Raw genomic sequence first — 15,663 nt, 5'->3', positions numbered from 1 at the left:
TGATCTTGATCTTGAAGAACAATAAGATCAAGATCACTTTAAAATTGAATTTTACTTTCTAAATAAAGGCATTTTTTTAGAACTCGTACTGTACAAAGCAGTTAGTGGCAACTACTAACATTAAGCCTCTGTTAATATAATATGTGTCCAACAAAAGACGATAGTCTCCGTCTAATCTGGTCAGTGTTGCCATTTCAAAATTGAAAAAGTTTTCTGTGTTGATCGTAATAAAGAAGTCAACTACCGTGTACTTTATGTTGACGTATAATAAAAAATGATTTAACTTTGTTCACAATTTCCATGTGTGAATTTTAAAAAAATGTTTTCTTTCTTTGACTCAATTTTAGATGTTTCAAAACTCTAGAATGGCGGCGTTAAAAAATCTGGTCTCTAGGACGCCGACTTTGGTCATGTAAAGTGGTGTATTGCAGCAAATCAACCAGACCAAGACTTGTTTAGGGTCTGAGTATGGAGCGGTTTGTCTGACCGCAGGCCTCTGAACTTTTTTGATAGCAGACAACAGCATCAAGGTTTCCAGATGGGTAAATGGTGCAATAAACATTGACATAATACAGTGAAAGTTAAAACTGCTTAGTAACACGAATAAAAACTCCCACATGAACCAGACAAAAATTTGGTAAAAAATGATGCAGTTCAAAGTTTATTTTTATTTATTTATTATAAATAAAACGTATAAAACTAATTGCAAATTTGCAACTTTTTCAGAACTACTGTAATTAACCTCGGCCTTGGGTGTGACGTTGCGATTCTACGCAAACTACATCAATAATTGATAGGCCTAATAGCAACAGTCACTAACTTATCACAATTCTTAGGCCAGCGATCGAGTAGTTAAAAGTAAAAGTTAGCAATACCAACTATATACCTTTACCCAGGTTGCTTATAGTAATTATTTTTTGCAACATCACTGATCAAAAACTTCATTTTTTTTCAAGTACACAAAAAGTGATCTTGAAAGTGATCTTGATCTTCAAGATCACGATCTTGATCTTCAAGATCACCTATTCTTGGTGATCTTGATCTTCAAGATCACCAATACTGGTGATCTTGCCCATCTCTGGTCACCATTGAGGATGTGAAGTCAATAACCCACAGCGTTCTCAACTATGAAGACACGTGTTTTCCCCTTGGATGTCAACCTAATTCTCCTTTTTAACAACGATTCAATGTCCGACAACATTGCATCAACATAAAAACGACAATATTGCCAGGCGATGTAAATTAGCACTTCGGATTAAAGGGGTATGTATTAAAGGAAAAACCTGACTTGGCGATTTTCCACGTTCTATGTGTTTAACATGCTACCATAAAACGATTTTCAATAAAATTTTGCCCCATTGCGGTCTGACCACCATTGTGGGCGTGCTTTTGTCAGAGCTTTCAAAATGAGATTGGCCTGAGCAACGAAGCGTGCGACTGTAAAGAACGTCATAAAGTCTACGTCATAAAGTCTAGCAATCAACCGATCACGCAATAATTGTTACTGCGGGCGATTTGACTGTAGGCTATGTATGTATTTACATCAAAACAGCACATTTTAACATCAAAACAGCAGACAGTTTGCTCAAAACATCAGATTGGTAAAGTGGCTTTTGTTATTGCTGGACTTTATGACGTATTCTTGAGCTGTGTTTGCACGTTTTGGTCATTTTGAAAAAAATGAAAATAAATGAAACACTGGACTTTGGGCCTTGCCAGCGCCATTGAAAACAAATTTTTTTGGGTAATTGTTTTTGAAATGTATTCTTGAATGTTCAGTTTACTCATTTTAATGCTTAATTCCGGTTTGAAATTTTCCTTTAGTATGCCTTTAACACTTTGTTAAAATAAACATCGAGAATTACAAACAAGACTTAGTCAAACAGGCAAATGCGCAAAGGTTTTTTAAAAAAATTATTCTAGATCATTAAATAAGCGAAAAATCGTGTTGTTTTTGTTCAATTATGTTCATCTAGTACTGCTCAATAATCGTGCAAAAAGTTGCAACCCTGCAACTTGTGGTTTCTTACGCATCGCGGTAATTAACGACTCGCGCATTTGCACATAATAGATGAATGCGCGTCGCGCATTGGCCTAATGCGCTCACGCATTTGCGAATGCGCGGGTACAGCTGGTGATCGCAGCTGCATACATTCCATATATACAATAACAAATGTTTCCGCACAATACAACAGTAGTGATTATAACACGCTGACCTAATTCTGCGTCACTCTTTGATACTACATATTTTGGGTCTGCTACTATTCGGTGAGTCCGATTCGGTGAGTCTGATTCGGTGAGTTCCTAACCTCTAACTCCTAACCCCTAACCCTAAAACGGCAATGATAATTAGGCTACGGTACTCGATAATATAAAAAAAAATTGAAAAAATCACCGAATAGGGATCGGACTCACCGAATCGGGCCATTCCGACATATTTTCGACAGTTAATCCACGCTAATTCTATTGCAAAATTGAATAATTAGTTGGCTAGAAGAAACAGGCGGCGAAACTTGGCCGACTGAGAAGGTAGCAGTAGCACCGGCAGTCATTCAAGCGCTACTTAGCGGCGATGGCCGCCGGCTGCTTTAATGCTTGCAACAGATCTACTCAATCAGTCAACCTTTGTTTTTTTTCAAAGTTCAACAATAATACACTAGTACCGTATTTTTTGTAGGCTACTAAAATCAAAGAGAAGTTATGACGGGAACCTTATCTTCTCATTCCCCAAAGCTTAATAATTGAGTATGGGACCTTTATCTTAGCGATGGGTTGGCGCAGCGGATAAGGCGCTCGGTTTTCAATCTTGCGCTCCTGGTTCGACTCTCGGCTCAATCTGGTTGTTGAAAACACCGTCCACTTCTACCCAGCGTGTAATAAATTGGGTGGGCATAGTTGCTGAAGGAAAGGCGCTGAGAAAAAGGAACTGGCCTCAGTACTCTTGTTAAGGCTGAGGGCTTAGTATAAAAAAGAACCTTATCTTATTCCTCAATGCTTGGATCAAGTATGGGACTCTTATTGGTTATATCATCAAGTATGGGATCAAGCATGGCACCTTTATATTTATACATGCCACTTTTTACTTAGAATCTATACAGTTTATTTTAAACTTGTTAAAGTTATCTTTCCAACATGGGTCGAACAAGTGGTGGACAACAACTCCCAGACAACTTGCCAATGTTGCAAAATTTGATAAAACGTGATGCTGAATCATATCAAGCTGAGGTATGTGTAGCAATGATTGTTTTTCAATGTACTTATATGATACATTAATAAGTTGTTTATTACAAAGAAATGAGCAACTTACTAACTTCACCTGTATAAAAACATCTGACTTTTCATATTTAGCCCGGTGTAATGGTCCAGGAGTTACACAGTCCCGAAGTTACAGTAACTTTTAGACTGCATATACGCTGTCTAAAAGTTACTGCCAGACCAGAAGTCACCAAATAAAGGTTGCAGCACCTGCTGAAACTCATAAGATAACCTGGCAACACTAGAGCGAGAGAATTTTTTTTATAAAAAGCAAAACTAAAAGTATATAGGCCCTAAACTAAAAGTATAAGTTTGATCAAATTTGCCTAACCTCGTGTGCAAAGACAAGTGTGCTTGTGGACAAAGTATGAAAACGTAACTCTTTTGAATTTTTTAAGAAGTCCTTTAAAAAGCATGTGTCTGCAAAGCCTCTAAACTTCTCCGCATAGCCAATGACTTTATCAGTCATAGTTTTGCAGTTTACTCTGAAACCTAGTTGTATTATAAATATGTAAAAAAGTTTCTACTGCATAATATTCTACCCATTTGAAAGTTTTCTCAAACCAATTTCAAAACAGCAATTGACTTGTTGCTCTCAAACTAATGTGTAATTTTTTAGTTGAAATTAATCAATGCTTGAAATTGTGACTTTTTGAGGGTTTAGAAATTTCATTATTTTTCAAAAAAAAGAAAAAATTGAAATATTTGGCAAACCTGGGTACACCTGGACTGCAGTCACTTCTGAACCGTTACACTGGCTGGCAATAAAGTTTATTATTCCTATTTTAGTCACTATTGATAACTCTGTAATTTTTGTTAATTATTATCAGCTTCGACATAAGATTGCTTTCAATGATATGTTTTGTTTAATGACTTTAAACTTTAAAACAAACATTTTATAAGATGATTTATATTTTAGTAATTAGCTATTTAAAGACAGGATTGGTTATATAATTTTTGAATTTTCTTTTAGTTTGTACAACAATATCGTCGATATGAAGCCAATCTTCAAGTATTTTTATTGCAACCAAGTGAAAATTCCAAACAGTTGTCTGACCTTGTCATGTTCACGGCACAGGTAATTTTTGCTGTGGTCTACTATCAAATTATATTTTTGTGTTTAAAATGTCACATCTACTATAGTTTGTCCAGTAATTTATCATTATGCATAGGTACTATGATTTTGGTTCATTCTATTAACTATGATGCAGGCCTCTAAGCTCCTTTATTTTTTTGGCGACTAATCATGACCTACCAGAGCTGCTTTCATCATCATCATCATAATCCATCGTCGGTTTGTTCCACACTAGTGGGGGTGGCCGATTGTTTCCGCGCAGCAATTGTTTTTATCCCTTTTCTCCATTTCACCCTGTCTCTTGCATCTTCCTCCTTCAGTCCGACTTTTTTAAATTCATCCTTCACTTGTTGTTTCCACGTTCTTCTTGGACGACCGCGTTTCCTTTTCCCATCCACCTTTAGATCTAGTGCCTTTCTAAGAAAATTTCCTTCCTCCCTCCTTATCACATGTCCATACCATCTTACTCCATTTGCCCTTGCCATTTGGTCTATGGTCTCTCTCATCTATAGCATATCCAACAATTCTTCAGTCCTTTTTTCCCTTCTCGTTTTCACCCCACACATTGCTCTCACCATTGACCTTTCCGTTCTTCTCAGGATTGCCAGTTCACTCTCTCTCAATACCCATGTCTCGCTACCATATAGCATTGCAAGCCGCACACAGCTCCGATATACTTTTCCTTTCATCCTTAGTGAAAATTTTTTGCCATACAACATTTCCCCACATTCCCTGAACTTTGCCCAGCCCAATCTTGCCCTTGTTGTCACCGCTGCTTCACATCCACCACTTCCATCTATCCGATCACCCAGATAACAGAAGTCTGTCACTGTTTCGATGTCATGGCAGAACTCATCATCATGGCCTTCCACTTCATTCCTTCCTTTACTGCATTTCCCACAAACAAAACACTTCGCCAATCTTGTTGCGGCTCTCTTGACATTAGCACATCTTGCATGTACCCACTTTCCACATTCCTTGCATTGCATTGAATTTCTCATCACTCTCTTGCCACATATTCCACAGGGATCTACTTTGCTCTCAACAACTGTTCCTTCTGCTCCACTCACCATCACTTTTGTTTTTTCAAGATTCACCTTCATACCCTTGGTTTATGGCGGCTAATTCTCTCACCAGGCAGCCAAAATAAAAAATCTGTTAAAAATTTGTGTTCAAAAATCCGTTAACTACTATCGTGTTTTTGCGTTCACTCAGCATGGTATAAACGCTGCAGTCTGCAAGCAAGGCACTTAACCATATTTGCAGTTGTAGCCTAGCCTACGTAAACACAGCTTTTTAAGTAGGTTTGCAGCTAGTCTTCGAGCTTTTATGGGTTGACGCTCAAGAGTTTTCGCAAAACTTTAATCAGCAATATTTCTCGTCGGCGTGTGAACGACTTTGCCCAGTTTGTGAAAAAGAGTTACAAATGCGAGTGGAGAAAAAAGATTGAAAAACGGAGTGGAGAAATCTTGGTTTGTAGAAGCCTGCAACCAAACATGGCCTATCGGCACAGTAGTATCAGTTTCAGTAGTTTCCATTTAACGACTTCTTGGTGGTCATGGTCACCAGAAGTTTCTGATTTAATGTTAGACAAAACGGCTGTTACATGTATTCACAGGTATCACACTGCTATCCTGAACTCATAAAAGATTTTCCTCAACAAATTCGGGAAGTTTTGCAACGTCATGCCACCGTTCTGTATCCAGAAGTTAGAATGGTATGTTCAGTTTTTGGGGGATGATTTTTTTTCTACTGTGGATAATTTTAAGTAGAATTGCACCTATAGATTTCTTAATTACACCAACAAAGTAAAAATCCTTCTGTTAAAATTATTTTGTTATGCTAAATGAACTTTTTATATATATCATACATATTGATATTGTTTGCAAACTTAAGATCAAACAATGACATGACATGAAAACTTTGAGATTTAAAACACTAGCACATATAGGGGTGGGTTAATTTTAACCCCACTTTGTTTTCTATATTCTAATCTATTTTTTGAAGGATTATAATTACTTGTTCTTGTTAATATAACATCAGCAATTTTTAGTTACTTTTTATTTTCGTGGTATAAGTTCTTATGGTGTATGAAAGCTACTGATTACATTTACACATTTCAATAAATGACCATTTAATTGAAATTGTTTTTGAGGTCTTTAATTCTCGTCCCTTGAGGCCAGTGATATTGTAGCAGGGTTCAGATGAACCATGAAAGCATTATTGTGTCAAGTTTGAACAAAACCTTTCCGTACGGTATTATAACATTTGAATATTGTAAATATAGTACATACGGTATATTCATTATAAGAGAAATAACTTCAATTTCTTGCTTTCAGAATCTCTGCCGAGCATTAATGTTATTACGGAACAAGCAGCTGATCACCCCCGCTTCACTTTATGAGTTATTCTTTGAATTATTTCGTTGTCAAGACAAAGCTTTGAGAAGTGTATGTAGTCTAGATTGAGCTTTAAAGAATAATTTCAGCTTCATTTGTATTGTGAATTCGTTCAACATATCTATCATGTGATAAGGTCCTGTTTGCATATAGTGAGTTGTCTGTTGTAGCAGTTATCAAAAGTTACATGTGTTGCTTTTGTGCACTTTTTAAGTTATGCTTTTCATTTGAGAGTTTCCATTTCACGTTTTTTGCAAGTCACATTTTCGATTTTTGGTACTGTACTTCTTTTTAATGGTAGTTTGGTTGGGTAAAAGTTGTTTTTTGGTAGTTTTTATTAACTGAACTGAGCATTCTTTAATGCTTTTTGTGTGATTACAGACGTTATATTCTTTCATTGTGCAAGACATAAAGAATTTAAACACAGGAAGCAAAAACAATAAATTGAACAAGGTATGTAGCATGGCAATAATAATTTAACTACGCATTTAAAAGTGTTAAAAATTTTAATTAGTCAAAGCTTGAGGAAACTGCATGAAATGTCTTCGATTCTTCAAATCGAACATATGTTCCAAATCATTGCTCAAAGGTTCCCCTACCTCTTCCTCCCTGCCCAGTTTCGTGCATCCTGGCCCAGACATCAAACTAGTCTTTTTTTGCATTGATTCAACGTCTACAGACGTTGAAATAATGTAAAAAAATGACTGATTTGTTGTCTGGCGGGGGGGTTCCCAGCAATAATTATGTGAATAAGCTGTGTCTTTGTATCAGAGCTGGTTGAAACTATACTTATGCGAAACGAGATTCTTTATCGAGAAAATTAAATCGAAACAAGCCGACTGCATTTAGCCTCGAAATGGAACATTTTTTTCTATTTTGTTTGTTTTGACCAGTCGTACTTTTCACAAGTTGTGCGAAACTCGTTTCAAAAGTGATGCAAATTTACGTTTTGAAGACGATGCAAAACTTCATGTACACCATGTTGTCGGACAGCAACGCAACGGCAGTGAAGATGTCCTTGTCTGTCATGATTGATCTTTATCTGAAGAAGATTTGGAATGACGCGAAGACAGTGAACGTCATCAGCACAGCTTGCTTTTCAAAGTTTTCGAAGGTTTGTCGTCAAATTTTGTCATATCAACTACATCTACTGTACGTCCGTTTTGATATTTTGAGACTTAATGCCGTCAAGGCCATAGTACTAAGTTGGCAGTTAAAAATTGAGGGTGTTTTTCAGTTAAAATCTTACTAACCGAAGAGTAATGGCATTATCTTAATGCTGATATGCACAATTTCTTTTTATTCATTAGCGAAATCTACTTCGTTTCTAGCACTAGTTGCAACATTCATCTCATGAAAGTGAAGGAAAGATGAACGTTGCAACTAGTGCTAGATACGATGATCGTCCTAATGAACACTCAAACTTTTCAGTATTCAGAAATCTACTTCTGCGATTTAATTTGCAAGATTGCCGTTATATGCGAATTAAAGTAAAACGAGCAAAATGTTTAGCGTTAGTTGGTTCAAACAAGCGTGTTCTGCTGATTCTGCTTTTAGGCGTGTTCTGATGACCCTTATTTTGTAATGAAAATCAACTTATATCCAATGTATATCCCAATATAGAGCTTCGGTGGAGAGTTTGTCTTGTTGAACCATAGGCATGCGAAGCCGAGCAACGTGATCAAGTTTAACATATTCAAGATTATTACATTTACATGATACTTGGATATCCCAATATGAATTAACAGACCACATTCAAACCCAGTGTTGCCATGCAATCATGCAGGTGCTTGCCATTGCGCTCAAGTTCTTTATGACGCAAGAAAATGAATCAAGAAGAGCGGCTGATTCGGATTCCGACTCCGAAGAGGACGGCCCTACCGCGAGAGATATCATTATCAGGTAATCATGAAAACAAGTTGAATGTCATTTCTTATCTAACATTGTATGTTGTTTGTCGAGTAAGCAATAAACTGCAAATTATCTACTAGCGAACCACATCTCTCAAAACAGACCAAACGGACACCAGCTTACCAGTGTGGAGTTTTCCAAGGCGCACTTCTTGGTCCGATGGCTCAGATAGATACTTAATATATGTGTTGCAGCAATGCCTTATTTTACTTTAAAGTGTCTGACTTGAACTTTCATAGATTTGCCGTGAATAAGAAAACGACAAGACAAAAAAAGAAACACAAGAAAGCTCTGAAAAAACTTAATAAGAGAAAGAGCAAGAAGAAAAAAGGTGTCAAGGCTCCAAACGTCGACTTCTCTGCTCTACATTTACTACACGACCCACAAGGTGCGGACGCATCACTCGTCAGCGTTTAATACAATTTGTTTGTGTATTGTTGAGCTGTGGATAATACTTGCATTTAAATAAATTAAATTCGTATGTTGTTGCCTTTTAAGTAATATCGTCTGTATCACAAACAACATTGATACAACGTTATTTTCTGTGTACTTGTCGTTGTCGTTTTTCGTTATTGGTCGTTTTCGAACAATCTCACTTGTCATTACCATGATCAATGACGCATTACCCCTTTTTGCAGGATTTTCCGAAAAACTTTTTCAACAGCTTCAAAAGTCGACCCATAGTTTTGAACTTCGCTTGATGATGATTATTGTCGTGTCTCGCGTTGTTGGAGTTCATAAACTTATTCTTTTTAATCTGTATCCATTCCTCCAGCGGTTTCTTCAGCCACATCAGAGAGGTAGGTATTATTTTTGTTGTATTCTTCAAGAGCTTTTTGTATTTGGATTAACATATGTTCGTGCTGAAGTATTATTGGTTTCGTCGTCTTCCACAGTGTTCTTACACATTGGGATAACTTCTCTTCTGTGTAGCACCTGATAGTAATCCGAAGACTGAACAGGTCTCGAGGCAGTTGCTTTTTCAAAAGTATGCAATTTAAGAACAAATTGTGGCCAATCCTGACTGAACATGGGGCTGAGATTGACAATATCCGTTTCATTTGGTTACGGTAGCATTTGATTTGATGTGGGTTGGGCGAGTTTATCAAGAAACACAAAATCGCTTTGACATCGGCAAGGAAGTTGTACTCGGCAAATAATCCGCAGACGTCTGTTTATCTATAAATTTATTTTTGACAGAGGTTACAAAGATTCTCCTCGCGGTAGCCCAAGCTAGCCACGATCTTGTTCCGCCTGAAATCATCAAAGACGTTGTTATGACGGTTGCTAACAACTTTGTAACGGAACGAAACTCGACAGAAGTCATGGCTGTCGGGTAAGTTTTTTTTTTCTAGGTGGGGTTAGCTTGAGTTGGAAAACACAAATGTCTCCATCATCCTCTGTTAAACTACTTTTCAGCATCAACGCCATACGGGAAATATGTGCGAGGTGTCCTTTGGCTATGACTGAAGACTTACTGCGAGACTTAACTTTGTACCAGAAGAGGCACGGCAAGACAGTGATGGCCGCTGCTCGGTCTTTGGTGCAACTTTTCAAGCGAACAAATCCGAATATGCTGCACAGGAAAGACAGGGTAAGTTTATAAACTGTCCCATGATCTAACCTTTTAATTTATTTTTGCTACGATATCTTTTTCACGACAAAATATATTACGTCTGTGTAGTTACAGCATGGCTATGAACAGTTTTGGCAATCGGTTGAGACTCCGAAAGTTTGCAAAGTTTTCCGAAAGCTGTGCCTACTTCTTTTCAGGGTAGATTCACGGAAGCACGCAAGGAGCTGGCTACGATATCATATGGCGAGGTTTCGAGCAGAGGCTTTGTTGCTGGCAGTGAAATATTGCCCGAGGAACCCCCAGAACCAACAGAAGGCAACGACAAAGGTAGGAGCAACCTCTAAGTCTAAGGGACATACTTGGCGACAGCTGGTTTGGTTATTTTCTTTCCACGACTGTAAGAATTCAAATGACTGGGCAAAGCAGCGGTCGAGAGCGTCATGGCATGAGTTGCGATATACCGGTTATTCAACGCCTCGCCTTATATTATATTACGTCAGTGATTTACGTTTTGTGATTTAGTGATTTACGTTTTGTGATTTAGTGATTTCAGTGATTGACGTCAGTGATTTACGTTTTACTAACGCAAATAGAAGTTCAAACGAGTGGTGCGATATGAACAAATAGCCAATTGGGCGAAACACGTGTCTGTCTATCGCCGTCAATTCTTACCACACTTGACTGCCTAGAAACATTTCTTATTTGTGTTGTACTATTGCCACAACAACCACATTGGTTTCTCCCAAATTTTATACTGTTTTTGCTTTTGAACACATGTCCCGAGGAAGTGATCTATTTAAAACTCATTGTTTTCTCTTTTTCATTCCCCAAGTTAGAAAAAGCTGCTCTTTTGTCGTTTCAACGTCGCCAGACATTGAAACGGTATAATAAACTCAATTTACTTCCATTCAATGTTACTCCATGCGTTTTCTGTTTCAGATGGATGGGTATCTTGCTCCGATGAGAGTGACTGCGATGGGAGCTGGATCGATGTCTCTTCCGATGAGGAGGTGGGTGATGCGTTTTTTTTGCATTAAATTATGCTCAAAGGTGGTTTTCAGAATTTTTGTTGGTATTTTTTTGTTTCTTTTTGCATTTCGTTCCCATGATGTCCTCCAAATAAAATTTAACTAAATAATAACACCACTGTATGCCGCTTCATACGAGTATGCCAGTTACACAAAACAGTGAACATTTTGTTGCGCAACTGATCATGCTTATCGCAATGCTTCATCAAAACTATTTCACTACCTGCTTTGTCCTGTTCAATCACAAATCTAACGTAGGGTTTTGGTTTGTTGTTATATTGCCGTTTATGAATCAGTCGCCTCAAAGACACGCGAGAGCAAGAATTTTTGCTGTTGCCATTTTTTAAATTTGTCAGATTCTACGAGGTGTACTGGTGTAAACTATGGAATGCAGTATCCGAAACTTGGATTTGAATATCTCTATGTTCCTCCTAAGCGCTTATGCTTTAAATAATGGGTCGAGACTTGAGTGTAGCAATGCACTCAGCTGTACTGGAACTGTCTGTGCATTGAAACGCTGAGAGCAGCCTATATCTGTGATGATCGGTTAACAAAGCAGCTTCGTTTGTCTTTAGATGAGCACGTCCGCTCCTAAAGTTGAAGATTTGGAACCTATGGATGAAGATGAGAAGGTCTCAAAGTCCACGGCGGTAAGCCAGACCCGGCTCTTCACTCAGGAGGAGTTTCAGCTGATCAGCGCACATCAAGCCAACAAGGAGTTTACTCCTGCATCCCGGAACAAAGGAACGAAACGAAAGATGATCGTCATAGATGAGAATATGGAAAGCATTGGGTAAGCGACGTTTTTGTGATTTTTTGTGTATTTTTAATGATTCTGCTTTAGTTGTGTTTGGACTAAGTGGCTTGGTTCTTGCTGCAGTGCAGCCAAGTTGATGTGAAAGCTTTTCAATTATGTGATCTCCATGCCACTTACTCCGTGCCACTTAGTCTTAGACGTGATTGTGATGCATCACGTGACCATGATTTGTTAGGAGTCTGCCTCGTAAGATTTTGTAGAAAATATTGAAAACCATTGATTGGCCTAACTGTTCAGTTACGCTGCTACTTCTCAACTAGCAAAATCCGTCCTTTTCACAACATCTGCAGGCGTTGAATCAGTGTGAAAGAACGGTTTTGCTCGCAGCGTCCTGTTTTTCTGGTTTTTAATCGTTTTAACCCATCATCATCATAATCCATCGTCGGTTTGTTCCCCACTAGTGGGGGTGGCCGATTGTTTCCGCGCAGCAATTGTTTTAATCCCTTTTCTCCATTTCACCCTGTCCCTTGCATCTTCCTCCTTCAGTCCGACTTTTTTAAATTCATCCTTCACTTGTTGTTTCCACGTTCTTCTTGGACGACCGCGTTTCCTCTTCCCATCCACCTTTAGATCTAGTGCCTTTCTAAGAAAACTTCCTTCCTCCCTCCTTATCACATGTCCATACCATCTTACTCCATTTGCCCTTGCCAGTTGGTCTATGGTCTCTCTCATCTCTAGCATATCCAACAATTCTTCAGTCCTTTTTTCCCTTCTCGTTTTCACCCCACACATTGCTCTCACCATTGACCTTTCCGTTCTTCTCAGGATTGCCAGTTCACTCTCTCTCAATATCCATGTCTCGCTACCATATAGCATTGCAGGCCGCACACAGCTCCGATATACTTTCCCTTTAATCCTTAGTGAGAATTTTCTGCCATACAACATTTCCCCACATTCCCTGAACTTTGCCCAGCCCAATCTCGCAACTTCAATTGTACCCATGAAAGGTACAATTGAAACTGTCACTGATTTTACAAACCTTTTGCCAGGAACGGGGAGATCATTCCGCTTGGTAGCATCGAGCACGTGATCAAGAAAAAACCTCACGACAAGGAGTCCAGAATGGCGATGACTTTGGCTAGCCGCGAAGGAAGAGAGAAGTTTGGAAGACGAAAGACAAAGCTTGATCCTTATGCTAGCACCACTAACAAGGTTGGTTAGGACTTGCTTGCCCACTGTTGAAGCGTTTCTGAATGATTTGGTTAACTCACTGGCTGTTTCTCACTCTCTAGAATATCATGTGAAGTAACGACTTTTTTGACAAGTTTAAGTTCAAACGTAAGCCCTGATACGATGCTTAAAAGGACAAGAGCATGTGCCTAGGTATTTGGAAAGACATCAAATAACATGCTTAAAGGTGGACATGAAGAGTTACTTCCTGGCTTACCAGTTCACTTAATCTCAATCTGTAACCGCCGGGCGTAAATCTGGAAGCAAAAAAATGGTTTCTTATTTCAACGATAAAGCAATTTCAAATGAAAAGTTGTCATTTTAGGATTTAACTTTAACGCTTCATGACTGCTGTAAAAAGAGCGAGTGTAGATTGTATGTTCTGTGATATTTTAAAGCAGTGATAACTTCAAAGTTTCTGTGTTTAGCAAAAGAATAAGAACAAACCTTTTATGATGGTGCGAGATAAGATGAAAAAGAAATCGGGAAGATCTTTCAGAGAAAAGCAAGTAGCTCTTCGCAATGCACTCTTGAAAAAAGTCAAGCATTACAAATAATAAGCAATTTCAATTATAACGTTGATTTTCTATCTGTCAACGTTACATTGAGTATAAAATTGCAATTTATTTTATTCGTCAATCATGCTCTGGTTTAGACCATCAGTTCGGGTGGTGGCCACTCCAGATAGAAAATTAACCGTTTTTGCATTGATTCATTGTTTGCTGATGTTGAATCAATATAAAAATTGTTTGATTTGCTGTCTTGGATATGCTTTCGCGTGTTGATCAAGTTTTTTTTGTTTTCAATGCGATGAAACTTAGTTGGTATATTTGGTCTTGTCAAGCCCTCTAGCCACTTCTGCCATTCTGCTTAAATAAATAAAAGGTGCAGCAAAAATTTGGAAAGTTGTGTGAAATTAAGTCTTTATTGTGTGCTTGGAATGATGGGAGATACAAGTTTTATGGAATTTTATCTGATACAAGGATTAGTCGACGATGAGGTTTGATTGAATGTGATCGGCTTCCTTTGAAGACTTCAAGGTCAGCTCTCCATTCAGCACCTACTGCTGCATTGTTTTTGTTTGTGAGTGGGAATTTTTATTCTTTGACAGATAGTTTCTTTGGAAGCATACATTACATAGTTTGTTTGTTTGTTTTTTCATATCTTTATCCTGCATTGCGGGAAAGCGGACTTGAGCGCTATGCATCGGTGTACGCCTTCCGACGTACACCTGACCCACGCTGCAGCCGACTGCAATGTCTGTTTCCGGTTGTCTACTCTACTTATTACTGAAATTTGGTACTACCCATTACTCGAAATCGATCACTGGGTAGAGGCAATTATCGTAAAGTTTCTTGCCCAGAGAAACAACAGCAAGTGCGGGTGGCTGGAGTCGAACATGCAGGCTCTCGACTGCGAGCCCAACGCGCTAACCACTCGGTCATAGCTTGCTTGTCGTGACTTTGAACTACAAAAGCTGCAGCAGACCCCGTCACCAGGATTGACAGAGTGAAGCTTTCGCTTGTTGCCTTTGAATTATTCCATCTACTATGTGCCGCTGAATGGAAAACTGTCTTCGAAATGAATTGCTCAAACGATTTTGCTGTTTCGTTGTTCACAACGTCGGGCGCTTAACCAACTGTGCTATCGCCGCGGACTTACTACGCCTGACTTGCTTTGATATTTTTACAAACGTTGTCACAAAGCAACTTTGTTCAATAATTTGAGCAAGATAAATATTTCATCAAAACAACACAAATACTTTGATTAAAATTTGTCACGAAAAACAGATAAACGTATAACCCTAGCTAACAAATCAGTTTCATTTTAACAAGATAAAAAGGGACCGATTTGCTGGTTGGGGTACAATAAACTTTCATAGAAGTTGGCAGAAAGTAAATGATTATGCGGGCCATTTACTTGGAATTAACTAAACATAGAGAAAAAAACAAAACTCAATTGAAAAAATTGTCAACCCAAAATTACACGATAAGCTTATGGTACCGGTACTCATGTTTCACATTACCAACACAACAATCTTCTATGATGTAGGCTACGTTGATTTCAAATGTGCCACAGAGAGTAGGCGATAGTAATGAGCAGGCAAAAAAAGTGATGACAACACGGTCGACTGGGAGATGGACTGGCAGTACGTAGCCTAACCAACCATGTACGATGAGAGAAAAAGGGTGTGTTTGACAATAACATCAATGATTACATAAACAAGTTAACAACTGTGGGGTGATGTAGCAATTGATTCTGGAAATCTTCGGACTGAGGAAGCTTCTTAAGAAGTTTAATCCTGAAAGTTTTGCGCACTTGCCGAGGCTTTGAACCACTGACGTAAGTCCAGTCAAATTAAACTTTCTGCTTGTTGAAATGTTGTATGCCATTCATTCTATGCACTACGTTCCGCTGAACGGAGAGCTGTC

The 15,663-nt window shown here is 38.4% G+C and overlaps 1 protein-coding gene across 1 annotated transcript; it reads left to right on the top strand.

Moving 5' to 3' along the window:
* The first annotated feature begins 3,085 nt into the window (after positions 1-3,085).
* On the top strand, positions 3,086-13,857 carry LOC145781920 (protein SDA1 homolog). Its single transcript, XM_082593616.1, has 16 exons — positions 3,086-3,225; positions 4,229-4,333; positions 5,949-6,047; positions 6,670-6,780; positions 7,111-7,182; positions 7,685-7,843; positions 8,516-8,631; positions 8,880-9,028; positions 9,279-9,440; positions 9,841-9,976; positions 10,060-10,234; positions 10,414-10,543; positions 11,156-11,226; positions 11,820-12,037; positions 13,051-13,213; positions 13,660-13,857. Exons 1-16 carry the CDS (start codon positions 3,133-3,135, stop codon positions 13,786-13,788), a joined length of 2,088 nt encoding a protein of 695 aa, XP_082449742.1. The 5' UTR covers positions 3,086-3,132; the 3' UTR covers positions 13,789-13,857.
* The last annotated feature ends 1,806 nt before the right edge of the window (positions 13,858-15,663 follow it).

The sequence above is a fragment of the Aplidium turbinatum genome, chromosome 13 (assembly GCF_918807975.1).
Source record: "Aplidium turbinatum chromosome 13, kaAplTurb1.1, whole genome shotgun sequence".
In the NCBI taxonomy this organism is placed as follows: domain Eukaryota; kingdom Metazoa; phylum Chordata; class Ascidiacea; order Aplousobranchia; family Polyclinidae; genus Aplidium; species Aplidium turbinatum.
Note: the sequence above shows the minus strand (reverse complement) of the source record. Positions and strands in the feature narration are given on the sequence as shown.

Bases quoted from the DNA above. Each gene is read 5' to 3' on its own strand.
- LOC145781920 (XM_082593616.1), top strand. From the start codon at position 3,133: ATGGGTCGAACAAGTGGTGGACAACAACTCCCAGACAACTTGCCAATG. The intron at 6,781-7,110 runs GTATGTAGTCTA...GTGTGATTACAG, and splicing joins AAGACAAAGCTTTGAGAAGT to ACGTTATATTCTTTCATTGT. The intron at 11,227-11,819 runs GTGGGTGATGCG...GTTTGTCTTTAG, and splicing joins ATGTCTCTTCCGATGAGGAG to ATGAGCACGTCCGCTCCTAA.